Source organism: Pteropus alecto, unplaced genomic scaffold (genome assembly GCF_000325575.1).
Source record: "Pteropus alecto unplaced genomic scaffold, ASM32557v1 scaffold276, whole genome shotgun sequence".
NCBI lineage: Eukaryota > Metazoa > Chordata > Mammalia > Chiroptera > Pteropodidae > Pteropus > Pteropus alecto.
In genome coordinates, this window is record NW_006438074.1 from 4757002 (window position 1) to 4774205 (window position 17204).

The window sequence follows — 17204 nt, forward strand, 5'->3', positions numbered from 1 at the left end:
GCAAAAATCTTCAATATACTGGCAAACCAAAATCAGCAGCATGTTAAAAGAATTATGCACAACAACCAAGTGGGATTTATCCTAGAATGCAAGGATAGTTCATCATACAAAAAGCAATCGATAGAATATACCACAGTAACAGAATAAAAGATAAAAAACATATAAGCATCTCAATTGATATAGAAAAAGCATGTGACACATTCAGCATGCTTTCATGTTAATGACAGTCAACAAACTGCAAATAGAAGAAAACTACTTTAACATAATAAAGGCCTTATATTAAAAAACACAGCTTATGATATCATACTCAATGGTGAAAGACTTAAAGCTTTTCCTCTAAAATAGAAACAGGATGCCCATTTTTCCCACTTTTATTAAACGTGCTATTGGAAGGTGTAGTCAGAGTTTTAGGCAAGAACAATAAATGTTTTCTAAATTGGGAAGGAAGAAGTAAATTTGTTTGACAACATGTTATATGTAGACAATTCTGTAGATTCCACAAAAAACGACTGATTAGAAATAACAAATATGTTCAGCAGAGTTGAAGATACATAATCAACATGCAAAAGTTAGTTGTTTCAATACATTTCAATGAACAATGAAAAAAGGAAATTATGAAAACAATTTCATTAGCAATAGCATCATAAAGAATAAAATTCTTAGTCATTAACTTGATCAAGGTGGTAAAAAACTTGGACATTGAAAACTATAAAACATTAGAGAAATTAAAGACCTAAGTAAATGGAAATTCACTCCATGTTTCTGGATTGGAAGCCTTACTTTCGTTAACATGTCAATACTACCCAAAGTAATCTGCAGATTTAATGCAATCCTATCAAAATACATCAATGTTTTTTTTTCCGAATTAGAAAAACTCATTCTAAAATTCATATGGAATCTCAAGGGACCCCAGATAGCTGAAACAATCTTGAAGAAGAACCACAAAGTTGGAGGACTCACACTCCATGATATCAAACTTACTACAAAGCTACAATAATCAAAACAATGGTATTAAGTCAGAATTTTAAACCAATGGACTAGAATAGAGAGGCCAGAAATAAACCCTCACTTATAGGGTTAAATGATTTTTGAAAAAGGTACCAAGACAATTTAATGAGAACAGTCTTCCACAAATTCTGTTAGCAAAATTAGTTGTTCACATGCAAAAGAATGAAGTTGGACCCATACCTAATACCATATACTAAAATTAAAAGAATCAAAGACCTTGATTCTATTCAGGGGAAAGCTTCATGCCATTAAATTTAGCAGTGTTTTCTTGAATATAACACCAAAACTACAGGCAACAAAAGAAAAAATAAATTGGACTTCATCAATGTTAAAAACTTTGTGCTTCAAAGGACAAAGTAAAATGGCAACCACAGAATGGGAGAAAATATTTACAAGTCATATATCTGATAAGGGTTTAATATCCAGAATATATAAAGAAGTCCAACTCAAAAACAAAACAACCCAATTTAAAAATGGGCAGAGGATTGAATAGATATATCTTCAAAGAAGATATACAGATGTCGAATAAGCACATGAAGAGATGCTCCACATCAGTAATCATTATAGAAATGCATATCAAAACTATAATGAGATACCACTGTACACCTATTAGGATGGCTCTTATCAAAAACACAGAAAATAACAAACATTAGTGAATATGTGGAGAAATTAGACCCTCTGTGCATTGCTATTTGGAATGTAAAATTGATGAACCTGCATTGACACATCATAATCACCCCAAATCCATAGTTTACAGTTATGATTTACTCTTGATGATGTACATTCTTTGTGTTTCAGCAAATGTATAATGACATATGTCCATCTTTATGGTATCATAGAGTATTTTCACCACCCTAAAATCTTTTGTGCTCTGCCTATTTATCCCTCCCTCACTGTCAACCCCTGATCTTTTTACTATATCCATAGTTTTGCCTTTTCCAGAATGTCATATAATTGGAATCACACAACATGTACCTTTCCAGATTGACTTCTTCTACTTAGTATTATTCATTTAAGGTTCCTCCATGTCTTCCCATGGCTTGATAGCTTATTTCTTTTTAGCACTGAATAATATTCCATTATCTGGATGTACCACCATTTATTATTTACCTACTGAAGGACATCTTGGTTGCTTGCAAGTTTGGGCAATTAAGAATAAAGCTGCTATAAACATTCATGTATAGTTTTTTGTGTAGATATAAATTTTCAACTCTTTTGTGTAAATACTAAGGAGCATAGTTGCTGGAATATATGGCAAGAGTGTGTTTAGTTTTCTGTGAAACTGCCAACTGTCTTCCAAAGTGGCTGTACCATTTTGCATTCCCACCAACAGTGATTGAGAGTTCCTCTTGCTCTATAGTGTGTAGATAGATCATCATTTGGTGTTGTCATTCTTACAAGTTTTGGCCATTCTAAATGGTGTGTGGTGGTATCTCATTACTGTTTTAATTTGCATTTCCCTGCTGACATATGATGTTGAGCATCTTTTCTTATACTTAATTTTCCATCTGTATATTTTCTTTGGTGAGGTTATCTGTTCAGGTATTTAGCCTATTTTTAAATCAGGATTTTTATTTTCATTCTTTATTAAATTCATTGGGGTAATATTGGTTAATAAAATTATATAGATTTCAAGTGTACAATTCAATAATACATCATCTATATATTGCATCATGTGTTTACTACCCAAAGTCAAATCTTCCCATCACCATATATTTGACTCCCTTTACCCTCATCTACCTCCCCTTTCCCTCCTTTCCCTCTGGTCCACTAAACTGTTGTCTGTGTGTGTGAGTTCTTGTTTATTCGTTTGTCTTGCTCATTTGTTGTTTTCAGTTTTATTACCCACGTATGAGTGAAATCACATGGTTCTCAACCCTTTCTGTCTGACTTATCTCAGTTAACATGATTATGTCAAGATCCATCTATGTTGTCGCAGTGGCAGTTTTTCATCTCTTCTTATGTCTAAGTAATAGTCTGCATATATGTACCACGTCTTCTTTATCCAGTCATCTATCAAAGGCTATTTCAGTGTTTCCATGTCTTGGCCACCATGAATATTACTGCAGCAAACATCAAGGTGCATATAACTTTATGGATAAATGTTTCCAAATTTTGGAGGTAGATAGGAGAGGAATTGCTGGGTCATTGGTAATTCTATTCTTAATTTTTTGAAGAACCTCCATATTGTTTTCCATAGTGGATGTACCAAATTACATTCCCATCAGCAGTATATGAGGGTTCATTTTCCCCCACAACCTTTCTGGCAATTGTTATTACTTGTTGATAATAGCCATTCTTACAGTTGTGAGGTGGCATCTCATTGTGGTTTTGATTTGCGTTTCCCTAATAACTAGTGAAGTTTAGCATCTTTTCATATGTCTGTTATCCATTTGTATTTTTTCTTGAGAGAAGTATTTGGGTCTTCTGCCCATTTTTTAATACGATTTGTTTGTTGTTGAGTTGTATGGGTTCTTTATATGTTTTAGATATTAGCCCCTTATCAAGGGTTTTCTTTGAAATATCTTCTCCCAACTCAGTTAGTTCCTTCTTTGTTTTGTTGATGGTTTCTTTTGCTGTGCAGAAGTTCTTTAGTTTGATATAGTCTCATTTATTTATTTTTACTTTTATTTCCTTTGCCTTTGAGGTCAAATCCATAAAATCCTTTCTAAAACCAAGGTCCATGAGTTTAGTACCTATGTAATCTTCTATGTAGTTTATTGTTTCATGTTTTATATTTAGGTCTTTGATCCATTTTGAGTTAATTTTGGTGTATGGTGACACATAGCAATCTAGTTTTATTCTTTTGCAATGTGGCTTTCCAATTTTCCCAGCAGCATTTATTGAAGAGACTTTCTTTTCTCCATTGTATGTTTTTGTCTCCTTGTCGAAAATTATTTGCCTACATATATTTGGGTTTATTTCTGGGCTCTCAGTTCTGTTCCATTGGTCTGTGTGTCTGTTTTCTGCCAATACCATGCTTTTTGATTCTTACCGTTTTATAGAATAATTTGAAGTCAGGCTTTGTTTTCTTATTGTAGCGTTTTAAGAATTTTTTGTATAATTGGATTAACTTTCTTTTATCAGATATGTCCTTTGCAAATATTTTCTCCCAGTCTGCCTTGTTTTTCACTCTCTGGACATTGTCTTTTACAGGGCAGATGTTTTTAACTTAATTACAGTCTGTCTTATCAATGATTTTTTTTTTCATGGATTATGCCTTTGGTGTTATTTCTAAAAAGTAATTGCACCCAAGTCATCTATATTTTATCTTATGTTATCTCCTAGGAGTTTTATAGTTTTGTGTTTTACATTTTGCTCTGTGATCCATTGTGAGTTAAATTTTAGGAAGAATATGAAGTCTGTGTCTAGATTCATTTTTTTGCATGTGGATATCCAATTGTTCCAATATCATTAGTTGAAGAGACTGTCTTTGCTTCATTGTCAAAGATCAGTTGACCATATGTAGGTCTATTTTCAGGCTCCCTATGTTATTCCATTTACTTATTTTTCTATTGTTTCACCAGTACCAAACTGTCTTGATTATTGTAACTTTATAGTAAATCTTCCTCCCAAAATCTCATAACTTTAACCTTATGAGAAAAATATAGGACAGGCTCTATTAATAGAGAACACTACAAAGTACTTGACCATTACTTCTCAAAACTGTCAAAGTCATTAAAACCAAGGCAAGTCTGAGAAATTGCCACAGCCAAGAGGAGCGTAAGGAGATATGGCAAATAAATGTAATATAGTAATCTAGATGGGATCCTGAAACAGAAAAAGGACATTAGGAAACATAAATAATAAAGTGTGAAATTTAGTTTATAATAATACATCAGTATCAGTTGATTAATTGTAAAGAATGTACCATACCAATGTAAGATGTTAAACATAGGGGAAACAGTTCAGGGTATCTGCGAACTCTATACTATCCTCTCAATTTTTCCATAAATCTAAAACTTCTAAAAAATAAATTTTATTTTTAAAAAACAGTGAGTTCATTTTATTTTACAGGCATATTATATACAACTTTCAAGGAACAAATAATTCCTATCTTACATAAAATGTTCCTGAGAATAATAGAAGCGTTAACATTTCATAGTTCATGTTATAAAAGTAGGATAATCTTCTTACCAAACAAGAAAAGGATAGTAGAAAAACTGGAAAAGTATAGACCAATGTCGTGGTGAACATGGATGATAAAACTTCAAAATGAAATATTAGCACACCAAATCCAGTAATGTATAAAAAACTATACATCAAGACCAAGATATGTTTATTTCAAGGATACATCCATCTCCACATTAACAGATTAAAGGAGAATAACCATATGGTCTTCTCAATTGATTCAGAAAAAGCATTTAATAAAATTCAACACCTATTTATGAATAAACAGCTCTTGGCAAGCTAGGATTTGAAGGGAACTTCCTTGACCTGATCAAGCAAATATAGTTAATAATTAGATGTTATTAGTCTTCTCTTTAAAGTTAGGAATTAGAGAGTGTCCCACTATAACTACTTCTACCTACATTGTACTCACTAAAAGAAATAAATGGCATAAGTATTGAAAAGGGCAAAACAAAACTTAAAAATTATTAGTAGTCTTTTAGAACCAATGGAAGAGTTCATCAAGTTTATTAGATAAAAGATCAAGGTGCATACGTCAGTTGCTGTCCTATCAACCCAAAATGTATTTTTAACAATAGAACCACTGCAAGGTTTATTTCATGTTTGTTTATTTCATGATATAGAGATTATAACTTGAGTGCAATTTTTTGAACTTTCCTTGTTTTACAAACATGGATTTGTTGTGTGTAAATGGTCATGAGATTGTGTTAGATGCTATACAAAAGGGTCTAAACCTAACCTCCAGAAGTTTACAATTCTTGGGCACCCTGCACAGACAAATGGAGGCACATAAATTACAGACAAAAATAATAAGCCAGATACTTTGATGAACAATAAGTTGCTTAAATAGAGTTCTAGTACATTTGTAAGAGTGAGAAACAAGGAAAAATATAATAAATAGAAAATTTGGAGAAAAATCAGTATGATATTCTTGTCCAAACTGGTCAAGGTAAAATATGAAATTCTTTTCTAATAACTCTGTGGACACTAATTAGGGAAAGTAGTATTTTCTGAGCTGTTAATAGGATGATATCAGTTGAATGGTGGTTAGAATGAAAGAATATTCCAGTATGGTATCACTTTGAAAAAAACTCTTAGAAATTTAAGCTGATGCAGTTCTACTCCAGCCTTTTATTATGAAAAAAAAAAGAGACTAATCTATGTTATTTTTATACTTCTAATGCCTATATTAATTCTTTAATGAATAATACCTTTATTATCATTATTAATACTTATTGGCAGCTGATGTTATCATTAAATGAATGCAGAATTAAATTCCAAACATCTTAAAATGTATTCATTAAGCAAATCTTTATCAAATGTTTAATAGGTACAGTGAACTATAGAGGATGTTTTAGTGATAAATAAGGCATTGAACTGGGAATCAAGAACCTTGCAATGTATTCAGCATCTCTTTTTATCTACTAACTCCCATATTCAAAGCATAAGTATTTAACTAGCAGGCTAATTTTTTATGATTAAAAAAAGAAAAAAAAGTAAAACTTTAAACATATACCAAATTGAAAGAATTTTACCCTTATTGATTCTACCTAAATTCTACCATTAACATTTTACTGTAGTGGCTTTATCACTTATCTATCAACTATTCATCCAAAAGCATTTAAAAATAAAATTTTAAAAAAAAACTATCAACATCAAGCCTTGTAAGGTTAGGTGGGAATCCTCCTGGTGGGAGTGTAAATTGGTACAGACCCTATGAAAAATTATTTGTTTATATAGTAATGCTTCATATCTGCTTATTCCTATAACTCATAAGCTCCCTATCTAGCACTATACCCTAGAACCATTGCTTTCACTGTTTTTGACCATGAACCACAATTAGAAATCTACTTCACATTGTAATCTAGGACTCACACACATATGTATATGTATGTCTCTGTGTATGTGGGTATGTATGGACACATATATATGTATATAAACGTATGTACATATATGTATATTGAAGGTACAAAAGTTTTTGGACATAGTATTTATCCTAACCACAAGGAAGGCATTCTGATATTTTCTGATTTTTTCTTTTTTATGCTACTCATTACTATTTAAGTCAGTTTACTGACCTGTTAATTAACTTTGACCTGCAAGTTGAAGAACATTGCCCTAGAGAAAGCCTTACACATATGTACCAAGAGAAATGTAAAGGAATGTTAGTAGCTTCATTTTTTTATAATAGCAACAAATGGAAACAAAATGTCCATCAACAGAAGAATGAATGAATAAATCGTGGTATAGTTGTACAGTAGAATATTGTACAACAGTGAAAATAAACCATAACTATGAACATTAGCATAGAGGAATCTCACAAACTAAATGTTGAGTGAGAAAACTAAGTTATATAAAAATATATAAAGTATCATTACATTTTTATAAATTTTAGAAACAAGTAGAACTAACCATATTTATATAAACATATTGCATAAGTTTTTCTTTAAGTAAACAAATACATACTCCAACACAGGTGAACCTTGAAAACATGCTAAGTGAAAGAAGCCAGTCATAAAAAGCTACAAATTTTGTGATCCTATTCGTGTGAAATGACCACAATATCTATAGAGACAGAAAGTAGATTAGTGGTTGCTTAGGTGTGGGCGTTGAGAGAAAATGTGGACTGCTGATGGGTATCAGGTTTTTTTAGAATGAAAAGTTTACTCTCTGTAAGTCAGAATACACTTAAAGAACTATAACCTATTTTTTTTATTATTTTGTAATTTGTTTTTCAATTACAGTTGACATACATTATGTTAGTTTTAGGTGTACAACATAGTGATTAGACATTTATAGACCTTATGAAGTTATCACTCCAATAAGTCTAGTACCCATCTGGCACCATATATAGTTATTACAGTATTATTAACTTTATTCTCTGTGCTGTACTTTACATCCTCATGACTATTTTTATAACTGGCAATTTGTACTTCTTAATCCCTTTCACCTTTTTTTTATCCCCATTGCAACCATTCTAATTCACCTCTCATATTATTCCAGCGTTGCCTTAGCTGGTTTCTTTGTCTCCTGTCTTGTACCTCTCAATCAATTTTCCACATTGCAGCCCAGAGAAATCTTTTGAAAATGCAAATATCAGTATGTTATTCCTCTGCTTAAAACTTTAGTGGAATCTCATTTTCCTATGGATAAAAACTGAATTCTTTAAGATCACTGTACAGGCCCTGTATAAGTTGTCACTACTATCCATCTTTTTAGCAGCATCTCTCACTGACTTAATTTGGGCTGCTTTAATGAAATACCATAGATTGGGTAGCTTATAAACAACAGAGCTTTATTTCTCGTAGTTCTGGAAGCTGGAAGTCTAAGAGTTAGCTGCCAGATGGTCAGATTCTGGTTAGAACCCTCTTCCCAGTTGTAGACTGCTGACTTCTTTTTGTATCTTCATATGATGATGAATGGGGAGTCCCTTTTGTAAGGGCACTAGTCCTATTCATGAGGATTCTACCCTCATAACCCAATTATCTCCAAAAGGCCCCACCTCCAAATACCATCACCTTGGGGATTAGGATTTCAACATACGAATTTTGGGAGGACGAAAACATTCACTCCATTCCACCCAGCCATCCTCATTTTTGTTCCTACACACATCAGGTTCATCATTTTCTGATTCCTTTGTACATACCATTTCCTCTTCCTGGAATGTCCTTCCACTCTACTTCTATAATACCTTTTCTTCAGATAGCAAGCAGCTTAGAATTTTCTTCCTTTTAGAAGCTTTCCCTAACCATCCTTATCATTCCTCACCTAAGACTAAAACACTCTCTCTATCATTGTCACAGCTTTTAATGTACCTGTAGCACTTATTTAACTAACTTAACACTTACTGATATTTTTCTGTGAATCTGTAAACTCCCTTAGATCAAGACTGGTTACTTACTGTTTCAACCTCACTATCTAACACTGCCTTCCTGATAGTAAGTAATAAATATGTGCTGAATGAATGAATGAATTCACCATACTTTGTATATTTTGTAAGCTGTTTTTAAATAACAAAAATAAGTTAAATTATCTCACAATTAATTGGCAAGTAGGTTCAGGTTTCTCTGTGCATGTTTTTTTTTTGCCCCTAATAGCTCTCTGTTAGATGAGTTTATAGTGAAATTAATGTCAATTCAATTCATTATTCAGGTTGTGCACTGGCTGAGTTGACCTGATTTTTAAATATATTCTTTATTAAGAAAAAACACTTTTATATTACCATTTAATATTGAATGTATTAGGCTGTTTATACCTCTTCTAATTTGATATGTTTGAAGAAGAAAAAATTAGAACCTTCTTTCTAAGGAAATTAAAATCCTCATTTTTATTTCCTTCTTAATTTCAGAGGTTTATTTTAGAAGTATAAATTCAAGGAAATTTATCTTAACCTTTTATTGAATAATATGTTGCTATTCTAACTATAGTGCTAACAAAAATAATAATTTTATCTTCTATATCAGATGTAGGAATACCAAAATTAGAACTAAACGACAGGTAATATTTGTCAAAGGTAATAGTAATTTATATTTACATATGAAAATCTAGAAGATAATATGCAGTATTTACCTCATGGGATTGTCGTAAGTGTAATATAAAAATATCACTAAAATATATGAGCTATAACAAGCGTTAGGTAGATGTTAAATGTTATTTACAGATCATCTCAGTCTCATTGCCATATCATTAATAGCAAAAGAAAAAGTTACTTTTCTGCCTCCTCTCCCCAAAAACAGAAAAGAGAAAAAAGAGTAGAAAAGGAAGTAGGATATCACTAGAAAAAACAAAACGCTGTGTGACGTATTGAAACATACATCACAGAACATGAACCAGAAATTCAACTTCTATCTAATGTTTTATATTATCAGACTTTCTTTTCTTTATAGCTTGTATCACCTTTCAGTTTATTTTAAACTATTATTCCTGAAATAATACTTAATAATATTGAACAGAATCTATCAGTGGTCCCCAATGTCTTAAGAATACATGTTAGCTCTTTATAATGACTCCATGATTTCCAGTGTCTAATCTCCTTGTACTTTTTAAGCGAAAAAGGGCCAGATATTTATCGAATATCTATTATGTAGTAAGCACTAAACTAACTATATAGTGTTTTTCAAGGATTATATTAATTCTTACAACTTAGGTTTTGCAAACTAAGAATCAAAGAGGTTCAGTAACTAAGTAAGCCAAGATTTTACTGATAGGAAATAATAGTATCAAAATTCAAGTACAGTGTATCATAATAGTTCTCAAGCTTTACCATGAACTAGAATCACCCAGAGAGCATGGTAAGTAAGATACTTAGTGCTGGATCTGGCCCCCATAGTTTCTGATTCAGTAGATAGTAATGCTAAAGAGAAGAGAGGGGCAGTGTGGGAGGTTTTACATTTCTAACAAATTACCAAATGTTACACGTGTTCCTGGTACAGATTTAGATTCTATTAATCTATCAGACTGCAACATCTTTCCACTGGCACTTCTTATCTCACATTACTCTTCTCAATACAATGCGCTCTCACTAAATGAAAGACTTAATATACCCAAAATGCACTCGGTGCTTTTTGTTTCTGTACATTTATCTTGTTTCTCCCCTCCGCCTGAATTCTGTCCTCTTTTTCTTGCCCTTCCCCTCATTCTTTCCTAACTATTGAAATATTTTCCTTTATAAAATCACTCAAATACTGCCTCTTTTGTAAAGACTTACCTCATACCCTCACCTAGAAGTTTACTGCTTATATTTTGAATTTATGGTACTTTATGCTAAATTGTGTCATTACATACTATCTTGTGGTTGTTTGCTTATATGCTTAAATGTTCTGTATTACATTTATAAACTCCTTAAGGAATTAGGTTGCATTTTTCCCATAATACTTAGTGCACATCTTTAGTTGTTTAATAAATACTGGAATATGCTAAAACTTAGGTGCTTATATTTTTGAAAATTATTAAATGAGATAATGTTGGTAAAAATAATTTATTAACCAAAAAGAGTTATATGAAGGTAAAGTATTTTCTTCTTACAATGACTGGACATTCTATATATGAAAAACTACATCTCAGAGTTAATTTTTAAACATTCAGAGAGACCAGCTATCTGATGGAGATTTTTTTTTTTTAAGTATGATCTAATTTTTTTTGGCCAAAAATTCTCAGAGAATAGATTGTAAGAGTTTTCATCACAAGAAGAAAAAAGTGTAACTGCGTAGTGATGGATGTTAACTTATTGTGGTAATCATTTCTCGGTATTTACATACATCAAGTCATTATGCTGTACAACTAAAACTAATACAATGTTACGTTAATTATATCTCAATTTTTTTAAAAAAGTTTATTTGGTTGCCTCTAATAAAAAAAAACAATAACAGCATTTTGCAATTTAACTTTCACATGCTTTCAGCTCATTTGCTTTTCATGGCAATCCAATGAAAAAGGTAGTAGGTCAGACTGCAAAAGGGATATTGCCTACTATGCCAGTTACAGTTTCATGTTTCTATATTGGATAATGTGTACTCACACTTTATTGTCAATACATTTCTAAATATAATATTTAGAAACCAAAATATAATAAAAATTCACAATACATGTCTAGATATCAAATTATTATGTTGTACGCCTAAAACTTAATAGAACATTATTGTCAGTTATATCGCAATTGAAATGAAAAGAATATGGAAAGTTTTAAATAAGTAACTTTCAACGCTTCTCTTTGTGAATAGGAAAAGAAAAAAATCAAAATAGAAGACAATTTTAGGTTATTTCAGAAAGTGAGAGTAGTTAAAGAATAAACTCAATAATAGAAAGAAGTTTTGGGAAAACATTTTTACATGACTTTCGATCTTAGCTGCACAGTTTTAGATATAGACTAATCTAATTTGTTTTCAAATGATGGAATCAAGATATTGCCAAGTGAAAGTAACACAGCCAGTTATTGGCAGAGCACAATAACAACTCTCATGAAATCCAGGCCTTTAATTCTTATCTGTCTCCCAGTGCTTTCCTACAGTTTTTGTTTCTTATCTAACTACTTGTTTTAAAAGTGGCCTGGAAATTTACAGTGGTCTCTGAAAGACCTTTTACTTTATATTGACTTGTTTATCAATGGCTCAGTTAACAGCTGAGCTCTTCAAACTCTCCCCACTGCCATTCATTTGTGAGACACCTTATTTTACTTTAAAACATTGATTTCTTGAGAAGAGCTCAATATTTCACTCAATTCTTGAGTACCTTATGTGTTAGACTTTTGAACATAAGTATCACTATGCTAGGCATTTTTTAATACACTATCATTGAAATCTTACAACTATATGAGATATGAAGAATGTGAAGTTAGAGAAAGAAAATAATTTGGCCATTAATTATTAAAAGTGGCTAATTTATTCTGATTGTATGTTCATTGCATTTTTCCTACCTGTCACACTAACCATTATTATAAAAACTCCCAGCCATGTTTCTTGCTTTTTATAGCAACTAGTGAATCATTAGCCACAGAATTTTATTTCTATAACAGTTGTTCAAATGTAAAGTACAGTATTGTCGAATTTACTTAAACTAACCTTTCATCGCAACTTAGTATTCATCCTGTTTCTCTTTCTTTTCAGGCCTGTATGTGGAATCAGAGGGAAAACACTCATAATTAACCTGCCAGGTAGCAAGAAAGGATCTCAGGTAAGCAACCTTGAGATTTATATGCTTTAGTGTACAAAGTTTTGGCCAGCTGGGACAGTTAACCAGCTAAAAAGTTGAGCACTCCACAAGACTGCCCTCACTTCTGACACCAGTTGCAATTCACTGCATTTTCAAAATCAATTTCAGGTTCAGTAATTCACTAGAAAGACTAATAGAACTCCCTGAAAAATGGTTTACCCACTATTATGGCTTATTACTGGAAAGGAATACAGATTGCAGTCAACAAAGAGAAGAAGCGCATTAGACAAAGTAGAGGAGAGTTACCAAACAGGTAACTTCCATTTTCCTCTCCCCTTAGGGTCATGAATGCATTAATCTCCTGGCATCAATATTTAACAACATAGGGAGTATTGCCAACCAGAAAAGCTTCAAGCCTTTGGTGCCCAGAGTTTTTACTGGGGTTCATCACATGCTGTTCATATGGCTGACTTTTAGTTTTTAGTCCATCCCAGAGGTTGGGCTGATTCCTTTAGTATCGAACACTTTCCAGAGGCAAACTGATATCACATTGCCCAAAGCCTCCATAATAAATTACGCTGTTAGACTGTCTGGCGGCCAAAGTCCCTAGAGTAAAGGCATGCCTATCACTTCCCAGTAACTGAGGGTAAAGGCCAGACCCTCTTTGAATAAGTTTAATTTTTTATTACACAAGCTAACCCCTGGACTTCGGCCAAGATGTTTGCGTTTGTCTGGTTGGATATCTGGATTTGTTATAGCATTTATATTACAGACATAACAGCAGTACAAGTGTGAATATGCCTAAGATTTGGAGAAGCCAGTGTAGGATTAGGATAGATTTGGAGAAACACCTAATCCATCCTCTATAACCATTACATATATATTTTCACATTTTTGTACTAATTTGCTAATTTTTTCATTTTGATCTACTACTATTTTTACTCTATGATACATTAGCATAGAACTATTTCCTATAGAAATTTACTCTCTTGCTCAGACCAGTCACTTTCCATTGGTACTACATTATGAAGAAGCTTTAACTCAGTTTCCCAATACATATGACCATCAATGTAAGGATTATAGTTTTACTGAAATGCCAGTATTATATCAAAGTATAGTAGTAGATATAATCTGAAAAATAATAGTCAGAAGATTACTGGATTCCTATACATACATTAACAGCCTATTCTGTCATCATATCTCCCAGAGTGATGCTACCTAGGTTTAGCACTTGTCAGGTTCCAAAAGGAGGAGTAGTCTCAGCAACATGTGGCTTACCCTTTCTAGCATCTGTTAAAACTGAGCTAAGAAACAATATCATCTCTTGTTCTAAACCTCTTTTGATTCACCAGGATAATACTGAATTTCCCTCATTGCATAACCATTTATTCATTCCTTTACCTTTAGCTGCCATTCCTCTTCTTCATTTATACCCATACTTTTCCTTTGAAAATCTTTGAAAGAGACAGTCGATTTGTCCAACGATCCAATTTGCCATCAGTAATACTAGGCTAACAAGTGCCTCCCATTCAGCTCATTTCCATTCATATAAGGTAGTGGTCACCCACAGTTACAGTTCTGGTCCTAGGACTACTACATCTGATAGAGAAAAAAAATTGAAGTGATGTGGGGAAAAAAGAGAAAGTATGTAGTCCTAAAGGAAAAAGTACAGTCATAACAGCAGCCTCCCCTAACCCTCTCTTCCAGAAAAGTAGAGGAATATATCTTGCATGGACCATACTTTGGCCTCCCTCACGTTGAGTGTGATCACACACCAATGAAGGTGTGTAAACCAGCCCTTCATGCCTTTACCTCTTCCCCTTTGAATAACAAAGGTTTCAGTTCCTCATTCCAATTTTCTATCAAATCATTGCTCTGTAGATGAAAGTTTGTTCTTTAGTATAAAGAAATGTGACTTCATGATCATGATATAATATCTCCTGTTCTGGTCCTTTTATAGTACACTGAGCATTTGTAACTACCACTGGGTAAGCAAAGCCCAGTCCAGAGTAAGTGTTTATTCCTCTAAGGAACCATTTGTTGCCGCCAGGACAGCTGGCATCAGTCCAACTTGCCAGCAATGTTCAGGACCTTCCCCCTGTGGAATCTGGTACTTGGCCCTCTGCTGTCTCTGTCTCTCTTGTTAGCAGACAGAACAGTTCTTGTTGGCATTTTGTGTCTCATTGCAAGAGGAATATATCTACATTTAGCACATTTCTGCAGCCCCCTCATGTCCACGCATCTTATAGCCCCAGGTGGTCACATCAAGCAAGCATCAAAATATCTGCTCACCAGTTCCAGTTTCCAGTTCTGTAAAGGGGTTCTTCTGATGGGCATTAATATATCCTACTTTAATATACCCTTGCATTCCCAGAGTGATTTCTATAGGACCATGCCCCATACAGGGATCCTTTAGCAGACCAATTTTCCATTGTCCTTCTGCCTGACCATATGGCCACATCCCATGAATCAGAAAAAGAAACAAACATAGGGCCAAACATCATGCAGTTCAGCCTATCGAGCTGATTTGTTTTTACCTTCTTCAATCAGAGTGGCGGCCTTCCAAACAGGATGCTGTCCCTTCACCTTGGAATTGCCATCCATAAACCAAGCAGCTCTTTGTTGATCAATAGAAAGCTGTTTATAGGGCACTGCCCAAGTGGCCCAAGTGGCCATAGGATCCAGCAGCTCCTCAGGTGGTTCCGAAGTCGGCCCTAGGTGAAAAGAGGCTACCTGCTCGTGAGTACCTCCTTGCATTCTCCTGGTAGCATGATCCTATATCCACCATTTCCATTTTATTATGGAACTGTCCTGGGCGTTGCCTTCCCCATTAGAGCATTTTCCAGATATTACTTAAGACAGTATGGATATTTCAGGTTTCATGATTATTTTATGTACTTCAGTCTTAAGGGCAATCTCAAAGTCTAATAGCAAGCTAGTAATTCTCTCTCAAATAGAAATTTGCTGGTCAAAAATCCCAGCAGGTGTTGCTGGGTGGCACTCAGAGGTTTTTGCCATAAGCTCCAGTCTGCATTCTATACAGGGTTATTGTATAGCAAATTAATGACCTGTGTGGGCCGAGACAATCTTATTGATCCCCACTTATCATATTCAATCTATATCGGTGGAAGAGTGGCTTTTTATGCCTTCTGTTTTATAATACTAGGTAGGGGAAGAATTCTGCAGTCAAATACAAAATCTGTCCCCATAATACATTTAGGTAAAGGAGACTCCCCACTTCACATATAGTTTACTGCACAAACATTCTAATTTTCATCCAAACTTTCACATTAATCCCATCAACTACTGCATTTCTATATCCTCCGCATCTAATAGTACCCTCCCCGCCCCTCACATTAGGACTTCAACAGGTTTGAGAATCAGAGTACATGAGACTCCCCAAAAATGTCAAGAAGTTCCCCAAAAATGTCAAGAAGTTCCCCAAAAATCTCTTCTCCATCCTCTGACCATTTTACCCATTTATGTGCAAATGGCCTTGAATTTCCAGGCCTGAGTTGGGCCAAGGGATCCATCCAGACACTTTTGTCAGGCCTTATCTTGATTAGCTTATGGGACCATCACTTAAGATGATTCAAGGTGAGATTTCTTATAGTCATCATTGCCTTGTAGCTTTTTAAATTTTTTCAAACTAGGGCAAGTAGAAATTTGTTTAGGACCCTTCAGAGGAGATTCATTTAGGACCCAAAGCCCTCATAATAAACCATTGGTAGACTGCCCATTGGCCAAAGCCACCAGCAAAGACACTCCTAGCAAGTACTTCCATCTATGTACTCCATCCACAACATTAAGACCTTTGTTTTACCCCAATCAATACTCTATTTATTCATTTCTTAATAATCATTTAAATATTTTTACTCTGCTGGTACAAGACCCTTGAGTCTCTCCTTTCTCTTTCACTATTTTCTTTTGAATGGTCTAACTTTATTTATTACTATTTATTACTTCAACATAACTTTTTTCCTTTGGAACCATTTTTTATGCATCCAGTGATATAACTCCTTAGGAATTGGATCTTTCATTTTGAAATTTCATTGCTAAATTTTAACTTAAATAACTAATTTTAGCATAGCTGCATTTCCATACTGTGGGTGATCCTGTGTTTATTAAGGCTCTGAAGCTTCATTATTCTTCACCCTCTCTTCCTTCCTTCTCCCAGATCACATGTTTCATGCATCAGGGTCTTTCCAGCTAATCCCACTTCTAACACCACTGTAGAGAGTTTTGGCTAACTGCAAAAGTTAGTCAGATACAAAGTTGGAGTACTCCACAATCCTACCCTCCTCACTCCTGACATCAGTTGCAATTGAGGGGATTTCTAAAACCACCACCAGTTTTGATAATTCACTAGGAGGACTCCCAGAACTCACTGAAAGCTGATATACTCATGATTAGGGTAT

General features: G+C 33.7%; 1 protein-coding gene across 7 annotated transcripts in view; it reads left to right on the top strand.

Moving 5' to 3' along the window:
- GPHN (gephyrin) overlaps positions 1–17204 on the top strand; it is a 390228-nt gene that overhangs the window by 172119 nt on the left and 200905 nt on the right. For all 7 annotated transcript variants that reach the window (XM_006915134.2, XM_015591978.1, XM_025049111.1 and 4 more), the window contains exon 6: positions 12741–12807. In XM_006915134.2, the coding sequence (XP_006915196.1) occupies positions 12741–12807 (67 nt within the window). The remainder of the gene's footprint in view (positions 1–12740; positions 12808–17204) is intronic.